The 26,364-nt window shown below is 37.3% G+C and overlaps 1 protein-coding gene across 1 annotated transcript; it reads left to right on the forward strand.

The window, feature by feature from the left end:
* The first annotated feature begins 801 nt into the window (after positions 1-801).
* On the forward strand, positions 802-26,364 carry col5a2a (collagen, type V, alpha 2a). Its single transcript, XM_073845366.1, has 54 exons — positions 802-1,029; positions 12,429-12,650; positions 12,786-12,802; positions 12,902-12,934; positions 13,040-13,072; positions 13,911-13,964; positions 14,059-14,145; positions 14,306-14,383; positions 14,576-14,620; positions 14,706-14,759; positions 15,542-15,595; positions 15,683-15,736; positions 15,826-15,879; positions 16,568-16,621; positions 16,814-16,858; positions 17,015-17,068; positions 17,168-17,212; positions 17,307-17,360; positions 17,450-17,548; positions 17,655-17,699; positions 17,891-17,989; positions 18,209-18,262; positions 18,345-18,452; positions 18,573-18,626; positions 18,719-18,817; positions 18,908-18,961; positions 19,049-19,147; positions 19,226-19,279; positions 19,459-19,512; positions 19,626-19,679; positions 19,776-19,829; positions 19,919-19,963; positions 20,053-20,151; positions 20,418-20,525; positions 20,612-20,665; positions 20,997-21,050; positions 21,140-21,193; positions 21,283-21,336; positions 21,472-21,579; positions 21,677-21,730; positions 21,807-21,860; positions 21,954-22,115; positions 22,190-22,297; positions 22,432-22,539; positions 22,636-22,689; positions 22,779-22,886; positions 22,974-23,027; positions 23,141-23,248; positions 23,353-23,406; positions 23,486-23,593; positions 23,672-23,978; positions 24,826-25,007; positions 25,173-25,415; positions 25,865-26,364. The coding sequence occupies exons 1-54, from the start codon at positions 936-938 to the stop codon at positions 26,009-26,011; spliced, it is 4,485 nt and encodes a 1,494-aa protein (XP_073701467.1). The 5' UTR covers positions 802-935; the 3' UTR covers positions 26,012-26,364.

Raw genomic sequence — 26,364 nt, forward strand, 5'->3', positions numbered from 1 at the left:
TCATCCTACAAATTATAGTTTTCTGTTACTTTATAGCACTATATACAATTTTATTGAACTTAAAATCAAATAAAAAAAACTTTTCTTCCAATAATTACAGAACAGAGCAAAACCTGACACGATTCAGCCAAACCACATGCAAGAACTTGGTCATCTTTTACATAAATGTTTGTGTTCATGAGGGAATTCATAGTAACATACCCATGTGTCCAGCATGTGAAATACGCTTAATAAAATGCGAAACTGGACAAGTCAGTGGAACTGTACAAGACTTCTGACCAGCAAAGATCCCATTGTCGAGTATTTACCACAGAGACAATGGAGAGTGGGTGACAATGTATTTAAACTCTTGCAGAACAGCAGAAAATAAGTTGCTTTCTTACCAAAGTTTACCTTCGGCCATTGTCTTGCCTTCTTGTTTTCCAACTAGGGGTTTAAACCTGTCATTTGCAACTCAAGACAAATGGGATATAAACTCTTTTCTTGTTCCCCTGTAAAAAAGAGCCTATGAGCAACAGCAGTAAAGTCAGTGCAGTTAAAACCGTCATAAAGTCAGTTTACTGTCCTTAGCAGCAACACCAAGCCAAACAGACTTTATCAGCAAATGATAAGCAAAAAACAAAGAATTACTGCTACAATACACAATATTAGCAAAGAACAAACTATCTCTAAAGAATAGTCTTAAGGAACATACAGTAATTCAACAGAGCCAGAGTGGATGCTTATGAGAGAGCACTGACAAAAGGGGGAGGAAAATTAGGGTTGGCAGCATTCTTCTTACTTAAGGCTGTTAAAAAAGAGAGCGGGGCTGGGTCTGATTGCTGCTCTGAGCAGGAAAAACCTCAGTCTGTCTTCATGGTGCAGCGATAACCTGGACTCTTTTTTCCTTCCTCTTCCCGGTTACTTTGCACACAACAACAGCTCATGTCTTTGATATGGGCAAGATGATCTTTCAGCCTTATAGGACTGTCCTGTTTCTGGCTTTATCTGTGGCTTTTTTACAATTTGTGAAATGCCAAGACGACAGTGGTAAGTTGCTGTTTATTCATAAAGCTTATTGTGCTGATGCTAAAGCTGATGCTTTTGATTATTACTATTACTATTGTTATTTTATACATGTATAACTCTAAAGATGACTTGAAAGGTTTAAAGCTGGTTAAATGTAAAGTTAATTGTTGTAAAATTGGAGCTTAATTGGTTTTTCATTTTAAAGGATGTTGCACACATCTAAGATTTGGCTGTACTTTGACCACCAAGTATCTCTAGTAATCCCATGAGTTAGAAATTTGGCTGTACTTTTGACCAGCATGGTTATGCCATGTGGTTATCATGCTGTACTGTGGTTAACGGTGATGTCACTTGGAGGTTTGATGGTCAAAGGACACAGTTTGCTCTTAACTCTACAACATGCACCATTAGGTTTGTTGTCTACCCACATCAATATCCTCCTCTCACATCTGCTGAATTGATTTCAACTCTAGCACTGCGCTCACATGTCTCTAAAGGAACACATCTTGCATCTTAATGCAGAGCAGATGTGTGAGGATATGAGGGAGGCACTGACTCTGAACATGCTTGGAAGGAAAAAAACACCCAGCCGAGAAAACACCTGAGTGCTATTACCTCAGTCATGCCCCGGTTTAGATCATTTCAAACATGTGATGTAGATTTTTCCCTAAATGATGTCACCAGACAAAACACACCTGGGGAATGTTCTCTCAGGATCTTGATCTGAACGTTTAGCAGATTTTGATATACGCGTATCTGAACAACATGTTTTACGTGTGCCTCTTGGATTCAAAGCCTATTGTTGAGGTTTTATGGATGGGGCGCCACCATGTGGAAAGTGATTACAACTGGAAAAAAATTTGCATTGTAAAGAGAGATTTTATTTTTTGCACCACTCTTGGGCTAATATTCTTCAGGTCAAATCATTAAATTAAATCATTAAATCATTAAACTGACTGCTAAATTGCATGTTCGCATTTGAACAGGCCCTGTGAACAAGTCATAACTAATCTCATTAATATGATAATCAATACATTGAAAGTATAATTAATACATATTGCACACACAAAAAAGTAACTTTAGTCTGATTGTGTGCTATTTCTCAATTGAAGAAAACGGCTGATGTTAAATTGGTTTGGATTCAAGCTACTTAAAGTCAATAACTGGAAGCAGCTGCTTCTTTCTAAATAGTTTGATTACAATGGTAATATTTATTCAACGTAAAGAGAAGAAAATGACTCTAGGAAAACAAAAGAAAAAGGTTAAACTTGCTTTTAGGCAAATGTGGTTAAGTTGGTAGTAGTATTTAATACATAATGCCTGAAAGCTGCAAATTCTCTCACCCCGTCCTTTCACACAGACATATGCCAGCACGCCCCACATAAAGTCCAAGTGAGGTTGTTCTGTTCTTTGTCCACTCCACATGACGCATCTTTTCATCTTGGCATGGAACAGTTTCCCTAAATACCCTTATTCTTTTGGATGTGTAATTTTACATAAATTTGGTTAAACAAATCAACACAAATTACTTCTCACAATAATGTGAAACACAGTATACTGAAGCCTTGTAATTTTGTTTCTCTGACCCAAACAGAAGATCGTCTTTCTAGCGTCATACCATTAATTTTATTTTTATTATAAAGTTGTGCAGCCTCTGTTCTACTCTGTTTTTAGCAGTGTTTTTTGTTTAAAACTGGTTCCAGTTGTAGTTGCCACATAAATTGTATTACAACAAATAGGGTGTTTTTACTTTACAGCTAAATATCCAAATATGTGCATTTGACCAAGTCCACAAGCTTATGCGCTGATGGAAAACATGTGCTGCATTTTTGAGCTATGACTTGATTACATGCCTCTTTGGTCCTGAAAGAGGGAGGGAAAGAGAGAGCAAGAAAGAGGGACAAGGAGAGTGAGAGAACCCTATTCTTTCTACAACACCAACCTTTAACTTTATAACCTTTACTGTATAATCCATGGCATCTTTGATCACTGGACGTCTCTGTGGAATAAACAATTTAGAGGATGGATTTTTAATGTTGAGCACACTCTTGAGCTTGCTCCATGGGAACTACTTATAAAGTAAATTATGGCAGTCAGCAAATGCAAGCCCGGGGGATGACTTCCAGATGTTAAACTGGTTGCTTTGGCAGTATTTGTAAAATATTAAAACAAATGTTGGCTAAAACGTAGTTGTGGAGGAAGTCATGTAGCTGATGTAAAGAGCACTGTGTCTTCGAACAGCAAAGGCTGGAGGGCAATTAGGGTTGGAAAATGAGGGCAAATACTTAGATATTTTACCAAGCTTTAGCGGAACAAAGTTTTGTTGTAAATTTTGTCATGTGCAAACTCAAACTAAAAAACTTAAAGCAAGCATTTAGCCACATGTACAGCAGATGTAGTGAAAAACATTCAGATATTCTTTTGGCAGTCTTACAGGATCAGGAAGCAAGGAGGATGAGACATATGCCAAACATGACTGTGTAGAGAATGCAGAGGTTGGCAGTGGAGAAAATGACGAGAACTTCCCTAGAGATGGGTTTATAAGCTTTATAAGTTTGCACAGCTGTTCCAGTTGGTCTGAAGATCATCTGGATTTGGCCTATATAAAATTTTAGTCCCAAATCTGTTTGTGTGTTGGTGCTAGACTGGTCTCCAAAGTATGTCTTGATGGATTAAGGAAGAAGCTTAGTTTTGCATAGATTGACCCGCTTAGAGAAGTGTCAATAGGGTAATGGATTATTCACCCAAACATGAATTGATTTACTCACACTCTTGACGCTCCAATACTCTACGACTTTCTTGTTTCTGTGGAACACAAAAGAAGACATTTTGAGTAATGCACAAGTTCTCAACAAATCATTCAAAGAGGTTTTGTGAATAAAATCAAAATATCAAAGATTTGAGAAAGAAGAGCTCAAAAAAGTGATTTGCAACAAATTAGATTTCTCTCATAAACATTTAGGGAAACTAAAAAATTGGAATCATTTAAATTTCATATGATTGTAGAAGTCATATAGCCTCGTTCAGACAGTCAACCCAAATCCGATTTCTGTGCAAATCTAACTGAAATCTGATCACATTTAAATAGTCTGAATGGCAATGAACTACAGTAGTCAACATCTGAAGTGGATCAAAAAAAGTTAATCAAAGTTGTCCTAAGAAAATAACGGGTATTGTTTTTGTTTTTAGGACATCCTTGATGAAAGGTTTTGATCCACTTCAAATGTTGACTACTGTATATGGAATCCAAGTTTTCGAGCTACATTCATAATGTGCATTATATGATATTATACATACATTATGTGACCCTGGACCACAAAATTAGTCATAAGGGTAATTTTTTTTTATTTGAGATTTATACATGAACTGAAAATCTGAACAAATGAGCTTTCCATTGACATATGGTTTGTTAGGATAGGACAATATTTTGCCGAGATATAACTATTTGAAAATCTGGAATCTGAGGGTGCAAAAAAATCTAAATACTGAGAAAAACGCCTTTAAAGTTTTCCAGATGAAGTTCTTAGCAATGCATATTACTAATTATAACTAAGTTTTGATATATTTACGGTAGGAAATTGACAAAATATCTTAATGGGAAATAATCTTTAATATACTAATGATTTTTGGATTTTAAAAAAGCTATCATTTTGACCTATACAATGTATTTTTGTTATTGCTAAAAAAAATATACCCAAGCTATTTAAGACTGGTTTTGTGGGTCACATATTGTCATACTAACTACTTTTATGATGCAGATCTTTTGTCCTTTACAAAATAATTTGTAGTTTGTAATTTTGGTGTTTGACATTGCCACTTCTCATTCACTTTCCTTACTCTATATGGCCAGAATATTCTTTAAAAATTCATCTTTCGTGTGAGCAAATAATGACTTTTTCCTTCTTCAAACTGAACCATATTAGCTCACATGTCTGGTGAAACCCTGCCAATAGCCTCTCAAAACAATAGCCTCTCAAACTTTTTCTAGATACCTAAAGACAGGTATCTAGAAAAAGGTAATCCAATTTTTCACCACTGTAGTGGGTCTCTACAATACTAAAAGTATGACTAAATAATAACAAAGTTTAATTTCTCGTTTGGTAACTGTACCATATAAGCATAACATTGACAAGCTTCTCATGTCCTGCTTCACATATAACAGTATAACGGTGTTGTTAATACAGATACTTAATTCATTTGTAAGTCTTCTATGGCTGACCAGCTTGAAAATAGATCAAGAGCAATTTTCGATTTCATGAGGAAAATGTGGTTTTCTGGTCTATTTATGTCCAGCATTCTCAAAATGTCCAGTTCAAAACCAAAGCCTGTAAGGAGAATGGGATGACATTTAGACTTCAATATAACAAGATGAAACGATTCAGGTTTTGGATTCAGTCCATAAGATCAATGCAAAGTAAACCAAACTATTCAATATAAACATTCAACATTACTTTTGACTTCTGCCAGTGACTAATAGAACACAGCCGTATAATTATAACTGCAGTGTGCTGAAAATGAAAAACATGTCACACAGGCCAAAAAAAGGGTTTGAAGACTAAGCAGAAAAGTCAGTTTTTAATTCAAAGTGAAAGTTTGAATGCATACCAACCAACATATTTTATACTAATACTCTCACTATAGCATTTGTTATACAGCTTCAGCTATTGCGCAAAACTGCATCTTGATAAAACGAAGCCCATTTCAGAGAAAAATGAGAAATTCAACATGAGAACACACTGTGCTTTTCAACACGAGCAGCTCTCCTGAACTTCATACACTCATAACTAGGACAACTGAGTCAGCCCACTTTATATGGAAACATCTGCACTGTTTATTGAGTCATAGACGCAGTGAGATTAGATTTTAATAGCGTGTGAGAAAAGACCCTGGGATGCTGAGATGCCATGTGGCAGTCACATTTCAGTTTAAGCTATTAGAACATTACATATTTTCTGTTTGAAATATCCATTGGTTACACAAAAATAACTTTAAAGTACTTTAAAGTTTAAAGTAGGGTAGTTCTCATTATGAAAATCAAGGACTAATATTTAATGTTTACAGTACTGTTACAGTAGTTGTTCTAGTACACGTTTATCCAGTGTACACTAAATTATTATAAATATTAGGACATTTACAGCAATTACTTCCTCATGCCATTTTTTAAATTCAGGATATGTCTGAACTTTTTACATTGAACCGACATTAAACATGCTGTAGTATTCTTCATATAAACTAGCAATACACTATTTAACCAACAGATCAACATTCCTGAACATTTCATATCAAGCTAAAGTAGAAAATGTGATCCAGGACCGAACTCAACTCTGGCAGGAGCTTAAAGTTTAAAAAAACATTCACGAGAGAGACATTTTTTCACCTTGTAGGTCAGTTCATTTTCGTATCTTCACAGCAGGAAATCTCTCACACTGGCATTTTTCCTCTGGAGAGAACGCTGAGTAATGTCTAGGTCTGAGCAATGATATCATAATGGTTAGAGCAATTCTCCTCAACTTATTGAGTTACATTTTAGTAAGCCAACAAGCAACGCTGTTATTGTCATTAGAAAAAAAAGTGGATGGTAATTAGGAATTAAAGAGTTAAATTAAAGAGATTAACTACCCTCATGTTGTTCCAAACCTGTAAGACATTTGTTCGTCTTTGGAACACAAAGAGGTTCTCTAAACCTCCATAGACAACAAGTGTCCTTCCATGTTCAAGACCCAGAAAAGTACCAAGAACATTGACAAAATAGGCCATGTGACTTCAGTGGTTCAATCACATTATAATCAAATTACGATTGAACCACTGATGTAACATGGACTTTTTTTGTCAATATTCTTGGTAGCTTTCTTGTCCTTGAATGTGGAAGGACCCTTGCTGTCTATGGAGGGTGAGAAAGATCTTGGATTTCATCTCAAATTTCTTAATTTGTGTTCTGAAGACGAACAAAAATCTTACGGGTTTGGAACAACATGAGGGTGGGAAATTAATGACAAAATTTTGGGGTGAACTAACCCTTTTTTCTGGAGTGTGATGTATTTCTAGTATCAGTAGATTACTGGTTTAATGATTAGAAGCATTTAAATTACCCTGATGATAATCACTTAGATACAGACCAGTGTTCTCACAAAACACTGAAGTCAAACCAGCTGCTGATGACTAATCAGACATATTCAAAACCTCTATGGAGAAGAACCGTGTAACAGTGGAACACAGCCAAATCATGAAAAAAAAAAAAGATTTCTCATCTAAGCAACGATCAGTTCATTGTTTGCTATGATCATTTGAGTTTGGAAAGATTCACTCAGTACCTCACTTAGTCTGTTTTCTTTAATTTATAAAAGTAGACAAGTAAAATTGGTTTTCATAGTGCTGATTGTTATAGAACACTAATCAGTAACTGTGTATCACTATTATTTGTTTGATATTATTGCACATGCTGGATGAGTTTGCAATACATATTAAGTACATATGTTAAACCTCTATAGTATACAACCAACCAGTCAAGATTTATCACCTTTGGAAGAACTGACCCTTTAGCTGACCTTTCGACCATGAACATCCCGCTTTGAGAAGATATAAGACTCTATAAACTTCAAAGGTTTTCTGAGAACAAGCGGGGTGTTTGGAGCAAACTTAAAGCCTTGTTTTCAAAAGAGTAAGATCATGCTTATTGCAACTAATTTAAAGTATCTAAAACAGACAAATGTGGATTTATTCATCCTATCTGAAGCAAGTGATTTGTCAGTTCTTGATTTTATACCCAAAGAGAAAATGTGTTCCAGTGTATTTACAGATGCTTCTAATGACAAAATTTGAAGCTGATGGTGAAGGATATAAAATGAGAAAAAGGCATCTGAAATGCACCACAGTGTGGGGTCACACGGAGTAAATGTTTATATAAATCCTCTCCGCTGATGCCTTAAGGTTCTCCATTCAAAACAGTGTAATATAAGCTAGAATCATGACAGACCAGCTGTGGAAGCTCTGCAAGCTCTCACAACATCCAAACAAAGCAAAGAGGAGGAAACACGCTACAAAGAGAATCATAGGGGAGGGATGTTTCCAATCCCTGGAAAGAGTGAGCGGGGTTGCTCCTCACAGGATGTAGATAAAAAAAAGTTAACATCCAGAGCTTGGAAAATAATATATTTACATTATCACTTAAGAATGATGAATTATTATAGCTACTTAAAAATTTAATTGTAATTTACATTTTAGCTCAAGATGTTTCCCTCCTGAATATCCATAAAAGGAGGTCAGGAAAGCAATGAGCAGACATGAGATTTTGTTGATCTTTAATGACCTGCATAAATTAAATATGTTGCCTGACACTCACACAGAGAAACATTTACCCTTCAACGTCTGAATGTATATTATGTTTGTATAAAAGAGCATGAGTTCAAGTTGTGTAAATATTAAAAAGTGAGCTAATGAATCTTGGAACATCGCTTTGTTATGGATAGACAGCTGTCTAGGCCGCTGACATGTTAACAGAGTTATAAAAATAACATTTAAAGTTTAAATTGTGTGTAAAATGTGTGAATAGGAAAAAAAAACATGCACATAAAAAACATTAAGTACGTCTTTGAAGTTCTTGTTTAAATTCTACACACCCACTAACAACTAATATAGACATACTATAGATGTGGTAGACATTAGCGCCTTATTACACTTAACACATATGTGAATGCATGAATGCAAACACAGGACTGTTAGTAAAGATGGCTTTTTCTTCTTTTTTTAGCTAAATAACAAAATACATCATGAAGAATTTTATGACATCTTTCATTAATTTCTTCTTTCCTACCACAGGCCCCTAAATACTAAAAACACAAGCTCTCTTTCTACCCAAGTGTATTATAACACCCTGAATTTAATGTCAGACATGATTAAAAAAAAAAAAGTTTACACAACTTTGCACATTAAATATGCCGATGGAAACATGTCTTTTTGGAGTTAATCTAGGAAAACGTATTTTAAGACATTTTTTATAAGTTTTAGAGTTATAAATGTAGTTACCAAAGAATACATCTAATCTAAAATGGTGTTAATCAAACCTAATCAAGCATCCAACTAGAGCTTTAACAGGTTAAATAGTAAAATAAGTTTATTAATAACTGGTGGTGAGAGATTTAAAGCAGTGTGATGTGGCAATGAAATTATGCAGTCCAAGAAAAACTTTCCGAGCCAAGTTTCTCACCGCAAATCATTGAAAGCATAAAAAAAGAAAAAAAAAAGAGGTAAAAGACATGTCCAAACCAGAGGAATACATGTTTCCTTGTACACATAAAGATGTTCTCTCTAGACTGAAATCAGTGTGACTCTTCATTCGATTATCCTCATTTGTATCTCAGTAAAGGATAGCCACAATAACATAGAGTCGAGGCTTGAATAATCATAGGTTTCACAGTCACTTTGAGGTTTGTCTATCTGGAGTGACAGTCTAAATTACAATGTGAACAAATCACTAACATCCTATTTTCACACAGATTCTTCTTCAAAAAGAAGGAGTTGTGTGTGAATGTGGGGAACTCTATCAGTTAATTACAAGAGAGGTCAGAGGTCTTAAAAAGCAAGACTGGAGGCCCTTTCAAAGTTTCCCTGGAGTTTGAATGCAACTAATCATGTTTAACTGTAAAAACAGATGCTTCCTTTATGAATAAAATGGATTTTCCTATATAGTGTGATTCCTGGACATCAGCATTTAGCAATGAAGTTCTTAAAATCAGGATATAATCAAATTATCATTTCACATTGTTTGGTTTTCAGATGAAAATCTCACATCTTATTGTATTACAGACTACTCTCTCACACACAAACACATATATCTGGTGTTGGAGAGACAGACTCAGATGAGTCATTGTTTCCATAAGGTCATTTTCTAACCCATACAGCCTTGTTCCAACAACAAAGTCCCCGAACACAGCAAGTTATGAGTATTTCCACATAAACCAAAGGAAAATACATGTGATTTATATTACAGTTAATCTCCCACGATGCAGCATCATGGTGGAGATGTAAATTGTAAAGAAGAAGCTGTCCATTGTTATCCTAGAGCGTTCCTTCGGAAGTCTGAGCATTTGGGAGAGAACCACAGACTTTAGCTGACATGGAGTAATGCTGAGCATGTTCAGTGCGGTCAGGTCAGGCCAGACTGGAAGACTGGTGGAAAATGTACGTCAGGAGTCCACAAAGAACCATGCTTTCGCTATCATCATTACTAGGGGATTTTAACCGTTGCTGTAGAAAGCGCAGAGTCTGCAATGAATTAGCTAACTGAGGGAAAGAGTGAGTTTTCTCTTCACCTTTAATGGTAAGGATTTCATGGGTGGCTTGTGAACGATAGTTCCCCTCCCATAAATTTAAAATGGCTCATACACATTCTCTATTATTCACAGGGGAACAGACAGTTCCAGCTGCATTGTCTAAAATTCCTATTACTGACCCATTTTATTACCCTACGTGTGAATTCTATCTGGAATACATCTGTTTTTGCATGCGTTGTAGTTTCATTTGTTTTCTGTAATATCATGGACTGTGGAAAATGAACGTTTATTTTATTTTTTTGCAATATTGCTAGAATGTGCTATTGTAACTACTCACACCAACAGCACAAATGTGAGTATAACACTGCTTTTGTGCAATACACCTATGTTGACATGCAAAAAAATGTGTATCAAGCAACATTTGAACTGGAACATAACTGTAAAATCAATTCCCCCTCCATGTTCAATGCATTCAGTAACTAATTATTCCGCTTCAGCTCCACTCAGGGTTTTCCTGCTTCTGGTTTGTTCATCACTAGCTAGTAAGAGCAACCCCGTTCAGAACTAAGAAAATAAAACATTTGTTCAACTTCCAGAAGTCCTGCTCCTTGCTCAAGTAAAACATGTGAAATGTAGGCTATTAAATATTAGCAATCCAGGAAAGCTGCATAAAAACTAGCATGTTTGCTGGGGTGTTCTCTGAGGCCGTCAGCAGCTATGTGTTTAGGAAAAGATCTCTTTTCTTTGGCATCCTTCCCTGACACATTCATTCCCTGAGGTCAACAATTTCCAATCAACACCCTCCTAATGCATCCGTTTCATTCATTTATGCCATATTTATGCATTAGCTTGAACATTTAATATTTAAATGTTCGTATCTCCCCGTTAGCTATAAGGTGTGTAGCCACTTTTGATCTGCATCCCAGAATCAATGCGTGATCCACATTCCTTATGTGCAAAAACCAAATGAGGGACCAAAGTTCAGATCTTTACCTGCTTTGTTGCTCTTTACTTGCTTTGTCGCTAGTATTGCAAACTTATTAAACCTCCTCATATAGTTTGGTACAAATACATCTCTTCAAGTGAGCACAAAAAGCAAAAAGTTTCATTGAAGGCAGGATAAAGCTCAAGGGTGCCACCTGGTGTAGCTGGTACTACAACTGCAAAATGTATTTCTAAACGTGAATATTTGCCACAGATGTTCAATATACAAATTACTTGTACTTCATAGCCTGAAAATGTTATTAGGAAATAGTTTGTTATAAATAGTTTCACTTTATTTTAATGATGAACTACAAAGCATACTGCAGTAGAGGTCTGCTGGAAACGGTATGTCTGAATCAGACTTCCTGGAGAGCATTAGCTCATGTCTTCCCACCAGACAAGGGATCACCTTTTCCAGTCATTTTAACCCACTTTCTCCAGTCATTTTAACCCACTTTCTCAGGGTATACCAGCGCTTTTACGCATCTTTCTGGCCTTCTAGACTAGTTGCAAGGCATAAAGGTGATTCCATATGTGCTTTTATATTTTAAAAGAAAATTGCTATTTTGAAATGTTTTTTTTTTTTTTTACTTGAATGAATGAAATATAAAGAATAAATACAAAAGTCTGACTGATAATGTGCCCAAATCTAAATTTGGAAGCATAGGGCTGGGAATAGACTAAATGGCATTCTCATGAAAAACATATAGAAGGTTTTAAAGGGATTCACCAAAAATTTTTAATTATGGCCTGATTTTCTCACCCTGAAGTAGTTCCATACCTTTTTTGTCTATTTAACATTAAAGAAGATATTCTGAAGAATGTGAGTAAATAAAAAGTTGCTGGTCAAAGTTATTTAAAGTTTCTAGCCCCCATTGACTTCCATAATAAATTTTAAGAAGTCAATGGGGGCTAGAAACTATATAACTTTAAATTCAAAGTTACTGTATTTTGGTGATGTGTTTAGAAAAATACATATAATAATACATGTTAAAAGTAATTAAATTCATTCTTTACACGTGTCCATGCAGAAGCACAAAAAGCACCCTTTACACACACATACAGTACAACTATGATAGGTTTTTATTAACAAGAAGCTGTCAATTTAAAAAAAAAAAATGTGTGTGTGCACAATATTTATGGTGTATTTACCTTTTTTGCCCACAGAGGATGAGTTGAGCTGTACAGAGAACGGACAGGTGTACACAAACAGAGACATCTGGAAACCTGAACCATGCAGGATCTGTGTTTGTGACAGCGGGACCATCTTGTGCGACGAGGTGCAATGTGATGAAGTGTCAAACTGTGCAAAGGTAGTAATCCCAGAAGGAGAGTGCTGTCCTGTTTGCCAGAGTGACACTACACACAGCAGTGGCAATGGCAGACCAGGTGAGGATGAGCACCACAAAAACCTTCAAAAGAAATCAATATTTATTTAGCATCTTCATGCAAATCTGTAGTGCTCTGAAATTAAATAATGAATAAACAGTAACTATTGTTGTCTATTTCATTTTTTCTCGTCAGCGGGCAGAATTGCCAAGGTAAGCTATAAAGTTTGAGTCGGCGCTGCCGATATTCAGTCATTTAATAAAAATGTATCAGCCCAGTGACTTCTACTCTTTTACTTTTTTTGATTTCAGGGTCAGAAAGGAGAACCTGGAGATGTCCCAATTGTATGTTTGAATGAACATTTATCTTACTAATTTTTTTTTAAAATGAGGATTGATAAAAATATTTGTACAGTTTGAAAATAATACAAAAATTCATCTTGATTTCAGGTTACTGGAATAAGAGGTCGTCCTGGACCAATGGTGAGATTTCTTTCACTTCCGTAGGGTCCTAAGCAATATAATAAATAGATAAAACAAGTGCTTTAGTGTTTTCACATTGTGGTTTGTGCAGTTAAAAATTTCTATCACATATGTGACCCTGGACCACAAAACCAGTCTTAAGTAGTATGGGTGTGTTTGTAGCAATAGCCAAAAGTACATTGTATGGATCAAAATTATAAATTTTTAATGCCAAAAATCATTAGGAAATTTAGATCATGTTCCATAAAGATATTTTGTAAATTTCCTACCGTAAATATATTAAAACTTAATTTTTGATTAGTAATATGCATTGCTAAGAACTTCATTTGGACAATTTCAAAGGCAACTTTCTCTTCTTCTTTTTTTGCACCCTCAGATTCCAGATTTTCTAATAGTTTTATCACAGCCAGATATTGCCCTATCCTAACAAACCATACATACATCAATGGAAAGCTTATTTATTATTATATTTAAATGTATAAATCTCAATAAAACTAAATAAAAAATGACTGGTTTTGTGTTCCAGGGTCACATATACAGTATCTAGTAGATTCTGATGTCTGGACACTAGATGGGGACAGAGTACAGCTAGGTTTATATGCCTAAAGCTGGTTTGATCTTTATTTGAACTTCTTTTCATATAACCTTGCTAGTAAATCATTTTTGAAACTTTCTACACTGGCAATTTCATAACTCATCCAGTCTTCTCACAGTCAGCACTTAATGTGAGACTAATATGAAAACAACTTTCACAGACTAGTGTAATGTTGCTAAGGCTATTAAGATTGTTTTTATTTACCTTAATCATGTTTAATGTAATTTTATGCTTATTATACAGGGGCCTCCAGGAGCTCCCGGGTACAGAGGAGACAGCGGCCCCAAAGGTCGACCTGTAAGAAACAACAAAATAATTTCAAGATGTGGAATATTGTTTAATATTATTGAAATGTTATGATATTTTAGCCTGATTTTAATGTCTCTTGTAGGGTCTCAGGGGTCCAGCGGGATATGACGGAGAGCCCGGTGTTCCAGGACAGCCAGGAGAGCCAGGGCCCCCAGGACACACCCCAGGAGTGAGTTTACAGTTCATAGCAGCATTAATCATCACAAGCCAGTTGAAAGGGAAGAAGGGCTACAAGACAGAATATAAAAGACAGTGGGTCGAAAAACAACAGTAGCCTACAATATGCAGATAGTTGTAATTAATAATGCCTCATGTCCTTTTTTACTTAGGGTGAGTTGGCTTCACATATGGCTGGAGGATTTTCTGACAAAACAGGAGCCCAGCATGCCATGATGCCCGGAGTTCGGGTAAGTGAAGAATCTGTCACTACAAGAACTATATCATACTCACATCACTGCAATGACGTGCTAAAAAACAAGCTGGAGTAGAACCGAATGAGACAATTGCATCATTTGATTTAAGTGTGCCACAGTGCTCAAGAAAGTGCTGTTTCGTAAGCCCTCTGTGATTATTCCAGTAACAAAGCTATTTTTTAATAGGGAGAGGCAGGAACAAGGGGACCACCTGGGCCAAATGGATCACCAGTAAGTATTTCTTTTATAAGCAAGAAACATATCAGGTCAAAAGAATATGGCCTCCAGCAGTAGCATGTTTTTCTGTTTCCTTTAGGGGTCGTCAGGACCACAGGGACCTCCTGGTGATGTAGGAGATCCAGGGCCAATGGTGAGGGAACATGATTAATTGTCTACTGTCTCTGAAGACTTCATAATTTACTGGGGGAGGTCTGGCCCACACTCTTCTTTTCAAAGCATACATCAGCCAGGATAAACTCGAAAAGTACTAGCTGTTTGCATATCGCAGGAGATTTTCATGGCTCATTTATTAGGGAACCATAACTTTGGTTATTCACGCTCTCAAAGAAAATAAATTGTAGTGGTTTGATACATGTAGGCCTACTTAGGATTCTTTTCTTTTTCTGGTTATCAAATACAACTTGAAAGTAACATTTAGCAAAACTGATACATTTTACACTAAGGTTTCATATGTTAACATTTGATAACTACATTAGTTAACACGAATTAACAATGAACAACATTTCTACAGCATTTATTAATCTTAGTTAATCTCAACATATACTAATGTATTTTTTAACATTAGTTCAAGCACTGTTAACTGACATTGTTAATTAATTTAATTTAATGCATTAACTGATGTTAACAAATTAGACCGTATTGTGAAGTGTAGCCAGTAAACATTTCTTTTAAATACAAAACCAAATAATTTATGATTTTTACTAAGCGACTGAATTAAGAATTAAGTTTAAGAATTAAATATGCAACAATACTTTAAGGGTGTGCACCAGTTTTAAAGGTAATCAGTCACAAAAATGATTCTGGTAGTAATGCATTTTGTGTTTTGTTTCTAAATGAGCACTATATGCATACAATGTATCATTGTGTTTATGTTTAAATATCTTTTAGTAATTACTGTTCTGCATTGTATAGGGTGGTGCTGGCCAGAGAGGACCAGAGGGTCCCGCGGGAAAGCCTGGCGAAGATGTGAGTATTTTTTTTGTCATCGTGAGCATCCTCACAACAATGATGAAAAAAATCTGGATCTGAAATGAAATTTCTTTTTTGTCATAGGGAGAATCAGGGACTCCAGGAAGTGCAGGAGAAATGGGATTTCCTGGATCTCCGGTAACAATTGCCATTCTTTATTAGCAGCTTTTATCATTGGATGGAGTTGCTTCCAATTGGATTTATGTTTAAAAAACTTTTGTGCACAGGGAGCAAGAGGATTTCCAGGGACACCAGGGCCTCCGGGGTTAAAGGGCCACAGAGTGAGTAAATTCTTAATTTCAAGGCCTCATTACACTTTTAACATTCATACAGTGGTGTCCAAAAGTCTGAGAATGTATTGAAATCCTGAGATCCTGCAAGTCACTAATCAATTAAGCTAAATTTTGACAATGACCTTGTGAACTCATTTTGCATTAGAATACAAAGTAGAAGCATTGTTAGTAGTCTGATTTAGTAGCAAGGTTTGATAGTGAGAGATCAGAAATTCTCTCACTGCCAAGTGTGAGATTTTCTCTTAGTCTGGGGATTTTTTTAAGGTGCCATTTTTATCTCATTGAGCGCACTTCAGTTTTCAAAGCATCACTGTTTTGGAATTACTTACAGATCATCAGGCCTTCCGTTTTGTCTTGAATACATCACATGAAATGCCTGTAAGCCAGAGAAGAAACCAAGTCAGATTTCACACAGAGAATGTGAAAGAACAAAATATACAGTCATCATGTTTGACAAAAAGTAATTGCAGCTTATTTTGCACAAGCTGCCAACCGAACATTCAGCACAAAGTTTCCTTGGTTGAAAAGAGAGTTTATATGAGAATGCAGAATCTACAAAAAACGATTTTCAAGTTATCAGTGCAAAATTGTATTCCTATTGTATTCATACTTCTAGGTTTGTGGATGGAGTCTAACTAAATACATTATAACCCTCTTATGTCCTTTCATAAATTAGGGTCACCAAGGTCCATCTGGTCTTAAAGGAGAACGTGGAGCTCTGGGATCAAAGGTTCAGCTTTTGCAAATTTACTTCGTTATTAAGTAGCCACTCACTATAAACCCCAATTGTTAATATTGACGAAGAGCATGACGTTGTACGACTTCATATTTGCCTGTATGTTCACATGAATACCAAATATAATTGTATTAACCATTTCATGTTTCAAAGTACATTTTCATCATATATTATTTATTATTTTAGGGTGAATCTGGTGGAACTGGTTCATTGGGTGCTCCTGGTCCTATGGTAAGGAGACCACATCCCGAAACATTGCACACTTTAATTAAAGTAGAATTACTGTTGTGAATCCAGTAAATAAAAACAGATGTTCTTCATTCTTACATTGCCACAAAAGCTTCTACCCTGATTTCCAATAAATTTATGCCCTGTTGCTAAATTCAGGGTCCCAGGGGAATGCCAGGAGAAAGAGGACGCCCCGGCCCAGGTGGCACAGCGGTGAGAGCAAAAACATTAATAAGTGATTTGATAACTTTAATAAGAGCTTTTGAGTATAATAAGAATAGTGTTTTTATTATTATTTCTTCTGTATTTCAGGGAATGCGTGGTGCTCAAGGAAATGTTGGAAAACCAGGTCCAATGGTAAGAAATTTGAATGAACCAAAGGATAATATGTGACATACCAAGCAACTATAAACCTCAAGATGCTAATCTCTAATTGTTTGATTGTTTTAAGGGTCCTTTGGGAATTAACGGTGCCCCAGGGTATCCTGGAGGCCCTGGCATGAAGGTGGGTAATGATAACAAGATATATAGCTATTAATCATATATACTGTAATCGTTTAGGTAATTATAACCTAAAATCATTGTTAAAATCAGGGTCAACCAGGACCTACAGGTGTGAGGGGTCCAGAGGGACCACAGGGACAAAGAGGAGAGACAGGACATCAAGGCAGAATTGGACCTCAAGGACAACAAGTACGTTTGTGATTTGTCATTTTGTACATTAGTACAGGATTGCAAATACTAAGTCATTTATTTTTTAATCTCTGATGCAAATTGAGCATTATTCTTAATTTTTCAGGGACCTATGGGCACTGATGGTGGTCCAGGTTCCAAAGGCCCAGTGGTATGTTAAAAATCTATATATTTACGTAATACATTCATAAAGTTCAAGCTCACTTATTTATAAAGCACGTTTAAAAACAGTCACAAGACTGACTGTAGTGCTGTACATAAAAATCGAATCCTAAAACACACATAAAACAGTAATAAAATATAAGAGTCAGTAAAAAGCTAACACAATATCATTTTCCCCAGGGAGCTGCTGGTCCTCAGGGTCCTGTTGGTCTGCTGGGCCCAATTGGCCCACCAGGACCTCAGGGAAGCACTGGACAGCCAGGGATCAAAGGTCAAGGGGTAAGGCATTCTTACATTTACATTTATTCATTTAGCAGACGCTTTTATCCAAAGCGACTTACTTGGCTCACACTGTAGCATATGCATTTATGGACTGATGATTTGTTGTGTTCGATAATGTAAAATAGCTTGCAGTAATTATACTATTTGTACCCTAAAATGTGTGTTGCTGATAATTAAAATGCTGTATCACTAGCCAGCCTTTTCTTTTGTGTTTAGGGAGATGTCGGTGTTCCTGGATTTAAAGGAGAGGCTGGGCCTAAAGGAGAACCTGTAAGTTTTGATTGAATAATACTTAAAAAATAAAAACAAGAAATTACCTTTATGTGTAATACTGTACATTTCTTTTTTATAGGGTCCACCAGGAGCACAGGGAGTAATTGGACCTCAGGGAGAGGAAGGAAAACGTGGGCCCAGAGGAGATTCAGGTTCTCTTGGCCCACAAGGACCTGTTGGTGAGAGAGTGAGTCTAGTTTTCCATTTTTTTTTTTTTTTTTGCATTTACAAAAGCAGACTGATATCAATGTTATTATGAGTTCCACCTCAATTTTAAATTTTCATTGGTTTTTATTGTCTACTATAGGGGGCACCTGGAAACCGAGGCTTTCCTGGTCAAGATGGCTTACCGGGTCCAAAGGTGACAAAAGAGTTTAATAAAATCCAAACTATTAAGAGTTGAATATAATTAGCAGGATAGTGAAATAATATTTTTGTTCATAATTATCTAAGGGTGCACAAGGTGACCGTGGAATTACAGGAACTTCTGGTCCTAAAGGCTCTACTGGAGATCCAGGGAGAACAGGGGAACCGGGTCTACCAGGCGCAAGGGTAAGTGAAATAGTTTATGTGTTGTGAAAGGTTGGTGCAGAATGCCTTCAAGTACATCACTAATTCATTTTTGCATCCTCTTTTTCTCAGGGTTTGACAGGTACACCTGGAGTTCAGGGTGCCGAAGGAAAGCCAGGACCCTTGGTACATTTATTTGATATTCTCCATTCATGCCTGGAATACAATGTCCACTTTTTAAAAAGAAAATAATGTACTATTGAACTTCTACAGGGTGCTGCAGGTGAGGACGGGCGCCCAGGGCCCGCAGGTTCACCTGGAACAAAAGGCCCTCCTGGAACTATGGGATCATTAGGCCCAAAGGGTTTTAGTGTGAGTGGAATTTTTATTTATTCATTTATTTATTTATTTCATATAAGAACATAACTTATGAGTTGAATAATAATTTAGGGGGATCCAGGAAAGCCAGGTGAGCAGGGATCTGCAGGAGTTTCTGGGCAAAGGGTGAGTTTAACATTGCATTAACTACTTTTGACAACACCTGAGTGTAACTGCATACTTTCTAGCAAAAAACTTCAGCGCAAACACATTGCAAAGCCCTGATCGCTCAGATTTTCTCCAGAGATTATAAACCTTGTTCTAAATGAAAGTGAGCTTTACTCTTCAACTGACTTTTTTCGTAGGGCCCACCAGGCAAAGATGGAGAAGTAGGCCCAGCTGGTCCACCAGGTCCTCATGTAAGTGTGCAATTGTCTCTGTATAACACAAACATCTGCTTACGCGATTGACATGTATACCTATTAATCTCGCAATTAGAGTACAATCTATGATTTTATATCTTGATTTACAGGGTTCAGCAGGTGATAGAGGAGAACAGGGACCTCCTGGAATGCATGGCTTCCAGGTACATGATTTTTGACTATTTAATCATTCTAAATGATTTTTTTTTTCTTTCTTGTTATCGGGCTCTATAATGAGAATCTTCTTACCCGTTTCTCAGGGTTTGCCGGGACCAGCAGGTGCTCCTGGAGAGGGTGGAAAACCTGGTGATCAGGTACAATACACTTTAACATACACCATCACTAATTCCTAAAATAAAATAATGAAAAACAATGTTAATCAGACATTTGTCTCTCTCTCAAGGGCATTCCTGGTGAAGGCGGACCAGTAGGCCTAACTGGACCTAGGGTGAGTTCTAGTTTTACCTTTAAACTCTTCTTTAAACACACATCGTTGATGTCAAGATGTTCTTATTAGTCAGTTGTTTCATTTAACAGGGTGAACGTGGAATTCCAGGCGAAAGAGGAGAGCTGGGACCTCATGGTTTGCCTGGAGCCAAAGGCATCCCAGGAGCACCTGGTTCTGATGGCCCAAAGGTGAAACTATCAATTATTAGTACTGAGACACATTTGAAAGACATTCCTTCAGAATAGTATGGCCCAAAGATATCAAGTATTTGTTTTAACGATCCAAGAGATGAGTCAGAATCATTTTCTGTGGTATTCTGCAACATCCCAGATTGTTGATGGATCTTATTGTACTGTTTCACTATATATACTTTATAATCCTGACACATTTAGTAATAAGATTTGCTACTAATGCTTTTAAAATGTTAATTTATCATTCTTTGAATTATTTGTAGGGTAGCCCAGGGCCTCCCGGTATGGTAGGTGATCTAGGCCCTCCCGGTCTGCAGGGAATGCCAGGTGAAAGAGGGATCTCTGGCCCACCTGGTCCAAAAGGAGAAAGAGTGAGTAGCAATGCAATTACAATTATAGTTTGCACATAGATGTTTGTGTATTTGTAGCTTACTAATTAACATTTTCCAACATTTAGGGAGCTCTTGGTGAGAAGGGGTCAGAGGGCACTCCTGGAAGTGATGGTGCAAGGGTAATTATTTGTATTTTTAAAACATCTTAATTGAGTGGTTATCAACTGGTGGGCTGCAAATCATGTTGAGATAGTCATTTTGATAACTTCTATTCTGTAGAAGTAGTTGAGAACCACTGCCTTAATGTATCTCTTAGTGATTAAAGTTGGGATAAAAGCATCTTAATATCAATGAATGAACGAATGTAGCACTGACATGTTAGTAATTGAACAGAGGATGAACTGTATAAGACTTGTTCAAGCAAGCCTGATCATAGATGTGCACACAAAATTCTCTGGAGATATGCATGAAAGAATAATCTCATACTGATTTGTTGTCTTCTACATGTAGGGTTTGACAGGCCCAATTGGCCCTGCAGGACCTGCTGGTCCAAGTGGTGAAAAGGTACTTATACATAATGTCATATTATTATCTATATTTTATTGTAATATTGTTTTCTTTTACCACATGATTCTAACGTAGTGTTTTAACAGGGAGAACCAGGCCCTAAGGGACCACCTGGACCTCCAGGATCAAGAGCAATGCCAGTGAGTTGATATTTGACACTTAAATACAAAAATATTTCAAATTAACTAAATGTTTTGATTTAATAACAAATATTTGTGTTAAAACCAAGGGATCCCGTGGTGAACCTGGGCCAATAGGTGCTGTAGGCTTTGTTGGACCGCCTGTAAGTATACATTTTCGAATCGACAGAAAACTCATGGTTGTGTCATGTTGCATGCAATAAATATGCAAAAATACAATGTTTTGTCGAATCATTGGTTAAACCGGTTCTAAATTTGGTACACTTTCAAAACCACAGGGTATTGATGGTCAGCCTGGTGTGAAAGGACCACCAGGGGAGCCTGGACAAAAGGGTGATGCTGGATCTCCTGGCCCTCAAGGGTTGTCTGGTCCTCCTGGGCCACAGGTGATAAAACACTTGCATAGAAATTGATTGACTGTCTGATTTTAGTGCTGTGAAGATGCTAGTGAATTATTAATCTCCTTAACATGTGTGATTACAGGGTAATATTGGTGTGGCTGGACCAAAGGGTGGTAGAGGAACACAGGGGGCACCTGTAAGTATAGATGTGATAACAAATACTGTCTCATGCATTTTGAATGGCTAGTCAGTTAACATACCTCAATCTTTAGGGCCCAACAGGTTTCCCTGGATCTCCTGGAAGAGTTGGTCCACCTGGTCCAACGGTATGTTGCATGGACTACAGAGGTTTACAATCACAAATCAGACATGAAAATGTGAAACGTTTTTTTCAAACCTGTCGGAATTTATTTTCTTAGGGTCCTCTTGGTGAGCCAGGTCCACTTGGTCTTCCTGGAAAAGAGGGTCCTGCTGGTCTTCGAGGAGACCATGGGCCCCCAGGGCGCCAGGGAGAGAGAGGTCCCCCTGGGCCTGCTGGAGGCCCTGGAGACAAAGGAGATTCTGGAGAAGATGGACCACCAGTAAGTGCACCAAATGTTTCTCACATGAAATACTGAAAGTGTAAAAACAGAATCTTAACAGTTATTTCTATTAGGGACCTGATGGTCCACCAGGTCCTGCTGGAACCACAGGGCAAAGAGGGATTGTAGGCCTTCCTGGCCAAAGAGGAGAACGTGGAATGCCGGGACTCCCTGGGCCAGCTGTAAGTATTCATTACAAAACATTCAGAAATAATACAACCTAATTAATTAATTCATTTTGTTGTTACTTGTTATTTGAGAGCACCTTTTATATAAGACCTCTACTAATCTGTTTGCTCATTAATGTCTTATGTAGGGTCCTCCAGGAAAACAGGGTACATCAGGAGGCTCAGGAGACAAAGGACCTCCTGGCCCAGTTGGGTTGCCTGGCGCTAATGGACCTCGGGGGGATCCTGGACCTGATGTAAAATAAATTTAATTGATACAGAATTACAATAGTTAGCACAACTTTATTACTTGGTACAATAAATAAATAAATAAACCACTTTTTGATCATTAGGGACCTGCTGGATCTGATGGCCCGCCAGGAAAGGAAGGTGTCATAGGAACCCAGGTGAGACCCAAAAACATTAAATGACCCATGTTTAAATCTTAAATTCAAGCTGTTTGTGCCAATCTTACAAAGCTGTTTCATATTTAAAGGGTGATCGAGGAGATCCAGGCCCAGAGGGTGCAGCTGGATCTACAGGACAACCTGGTTCCCCGGGTCCTGTTGGTGCATCTGGAGGAATTGGAAAGAGAGGAGAGCCTGTAAGTCTCATAATTTCTTATAATTTAGTACTAGAATGCTATCTCTAAAGCATTTTGTCTCATATTTTCTTCACACTATCTTGGCAGGGATCAAAAGGACCCTCTGGCCCTCCAGGTCCTGCTGGAAAACGAGGATTCACAGTAAGAAACTTATTACACAACATAATATGGCATTATTAGAAAGGTTTCAATTATCTTAAAGTTGCAAATAAAAACAACTATACAACTTCTACACTTCCAACTATCTATTTAAGGGACCACAAGGACCACGAGGAGATAAGGGAGATGTGGGTGACCATGGAGAGAGAGGACAGAAGGGTCACAGAGGATTTGCAGGCTTGCAAGGTCTTCCTGGACCACCTGTAAGTTATAACAAAGATGCCCTCTAGATTCAAAGAGAAAGCTTATTTCAAGTATAGAATATAATTTTTTCATAGCAATTTACATTTTTCTTTTTCTTTTTTAGGGCACAACTGGAGAACAGGGAGCCCCAGGCATTATCGGTCCAAGTGGACAAAGGGTATGCATTCAACTTGTTTAATGTGTATGATTTACAAGTCAAATGGTGGTTGACATAAAATAAATTATTTGTCTCACAGGGACCTCCTGGACCCAGTGGGCCACCAGGAAAGGAAGGGTACATTGGACATCCTGGACCTATGGGACCTCCTGGTACAAGAGGAGTTAGTGGAGATATTGGACCAGAGGCAAGTTAAACTTTCCTGCCACTTCACATAACATTAAAACTTAAGACCTCCCACTTATTTTTGTGTCATCATGATTAGGGACCTCCTGGAGAACCTGGCCCACCTGGCCTTCCCGGACCTCCTGGACCTCCCACTGCAGCTATGGAAGATATGTTTGGTGGGCCTCAAGATTATGATGCTGGTCCTCCTCCTCCAGAGTTCAGTGAGGATGAGGCTCTTCCCAAGAGTAACTCAACAAGTGTGTTCCAGGCTGATCCTGGAGTTCAGGCTACTTTGAAGGCTCTGAGCAGCCAGATTGATAACATGCGTAGCCCTGACGGTAGTAGAAAGCATCCTGCCAGAACTTGTGAGGACTTGAGACAATGCTACCCTCAAAAAAAGAGTGGTAAGTTAACTTTAGAGTATTCCACAGGCAGGTGAAACATTATAACCGAGTGTACTCTGTAGGCCACTGACTTGCTAATTCAGTATCCTACATATACCAACTCAGGCTCATTGGAAAAACACACCATCTTCAAAAGTTTACACCCCTGGCTCTTAATGCAATTTTTTTCCTTCTGGAGCATCAGAGAGCGTTTGAACCTTCTGTAATAGTTGCATATGAGCCCCTCAGTTGTCCTAATGCGAAAAGATGCATCTCAAAATCAGTCATTGTTGGAAAGGGCTCAAATACACAAAAATGCTGAAAAACCAAAGAATTTGTGGGACCTGAAGGATTTTTATAAAGAACAGCTGACAGTTTAACTGTTCAGGACAAACAAAGGACTCATGAACAACTAACACTAAACCAAAAAAACACAACTGTGGATCATTCAGGTAACAACATAGTATTAAGAATCAAGTGTATGTAAACATTTGACCAGGGTCATTTTTATAAATTCAACTATTATTTTCTCTTGCGGACTATATGTAAATGTATTTCAAGTTAACATCTTATTCAGGTCAGTACTAAATAAAAAACAACACACATTTTCTATAATCCTTATTTTAGTAAAATAATTAACATTTTGCAGATTGCCAGGTGTATGTAAACTTTTGACTTCAACTGTATGTAGGTATGTTTTTTAGTTTTGCAAGAATGTAGGTAGAGGCATGTTTTTTTCAATGAGCCTATGTTGACGTATACAGTTTGATATACTTATATATGGGAAAGAAAGAGATGAGTAGCTATTTCCCATAATTACCAGTATCAGTAGAAATCAAACTTACATATTTCACCTCCTACATCGTAGGTGAATACTGGGTGGATCCAAACCAGGGCAGTGCAGAGGATGCCATTAAAGTTAATTGCAATATGGACACTGGAGAGACATGCATCTCCGCAATACCCTCCAGCATCCCCCGGAAGTCGTGGTGGAGTTCCCCAGGAACTAAACCCGTTTGGTTCGGAGCCAATATGAATGGAGGAACATACGTAAGCATGTTGAGACACTCTTATAAAAAATGATTTAGTTTAATTATGTGAGCTGAGTTAGTGCTAAAGTACTTAGAATATAAAAAGTAATAGACTTATCTATTTTACAAAACTGTGTGTGTCTATTATTTATTTCTTCTTCTTTTTTTTAATCCCTTTCTGAAGTTCACTTACGGGAATAAAGACCAGCCGGCCAACACTGTCACAGTTCAGATGACTTTCATCCGTCTGCTCTCCAAAGAGGCATCACAAACTATCACTTACCACTGTAAGAACACTGTGGGCTACAAGGACGAATCAACTGGAAACCTCAAGAAAGCAGTCATCCTCAAAGCTTCAAATGATCTAGAGCTCAAAGCTGAGGGAAATAACCGCTTTAGATACACTGTCCTTGAGGACAGCTGCTCAGTAAGTACCCTGCAAAACATTATTCGTATCTTTAAGGCACAAGCCCTGTTTCAAAGCCTATTGAGCTGTCTTGCTCACTATTGCCTACAGTTTAAGGCAGCCTAAATCAAAAAGGAACCTTGTAAGCAAGGATCGGAAAGCAAACTTGTGCATCAACACAAACAGCACTAGTTTATTTTAGCATATTGCTAGGGTTATTAGCATATAGCAAAAAGGTTATCGCATATTGCCTTAGAATTACAGATATGCCACTTAACTTCTGGAACAGTCTTCATTTTGGGAGTGTACATATGATTCAGTCTATGCAGACAGCTTTCTAGGTTTTAGAACAGAGCCAAATGAGGGACATTTGAGTTAGATTTAGCACACATACACAAATATTATCAGTAGTCCGCAAGATATTACAAGTGCACCCAAACAAACCTAAATGAATGTCTTTCTCTTCACAGCAAGCGAATGGTAGGTGGGGCAAGACGGTGTTTGAATACAGGACCCAGAAAACAGCAAGACTACCTATTATGGATATAGCACCTGTGGACATTGGAGGTTCAAATCAAGAGTTTGGCATTGATATTGGGCCTGTGTGCTTCTTGTGAATCAAGGAATAGAGATGCATTGAAGAGATTCCTGAGACTCTTAAAATGACTGCTGACAAGATCAGCCTTGTACATACAGAGCATTGGACTTTTCTGGCCCTGTAGCGAAATATTTATTGTGCCTTCCAAGCGTTTCAAGAAAACAACCGCTCCGTAAGGTTTTATTTGTAATTTTTTACAGATTAATCCCTTGAAATTAGAAATTCAATTTAACTGAATTTTTATACTACAAGACTATCCACCAACTGCTGTTTTAAATTGAGATGGCCATTGCAAATAACACAGTCATGATGCTACACACTGTACCAACACTAGTTGCAATTAAAACGATTTGGATTTGCCTGTTTTCATTA

Source organism: Garra rufa, chromosome 8 (assembly GCF_049309525.1).
Source record: "Garra rufa chromosome 8, GarRuf1.0, whole genome shotgun sequence".
Taxonomy (NCBI): domain Eukaryota; kingdom Metazoa; phylum Chordata; class Actinopteri; order Cypriniformes; family Cyprinidae; genus Garra; species Garra rufa.

Excerpts from the sequence above, each read along its gene's own strand:
- col5a2a (XM_073845366.1), top strand. The coding sequence starts at position 936 with ATGGGCAAGATGATCTTTCAGCCTTATAGGACTGTCCTGTTTCTGGCT. Across the intron at positions 21,051-21,139 it reads CTGGTCCAAGTGGTGAAAAG|GGAGAACCAGGCCCTAAGGG; the intron begins GTACTTATACAT and ends GTGTTTTAACAG. Across the intron at positions 21,194-21,282 it reads CAGGATCAAGAGCAATGCCA|GGATCCCGTGGTGAACCTGG; the intron begins GTGAGTTGATAT and ends GTTAAAACCAAG.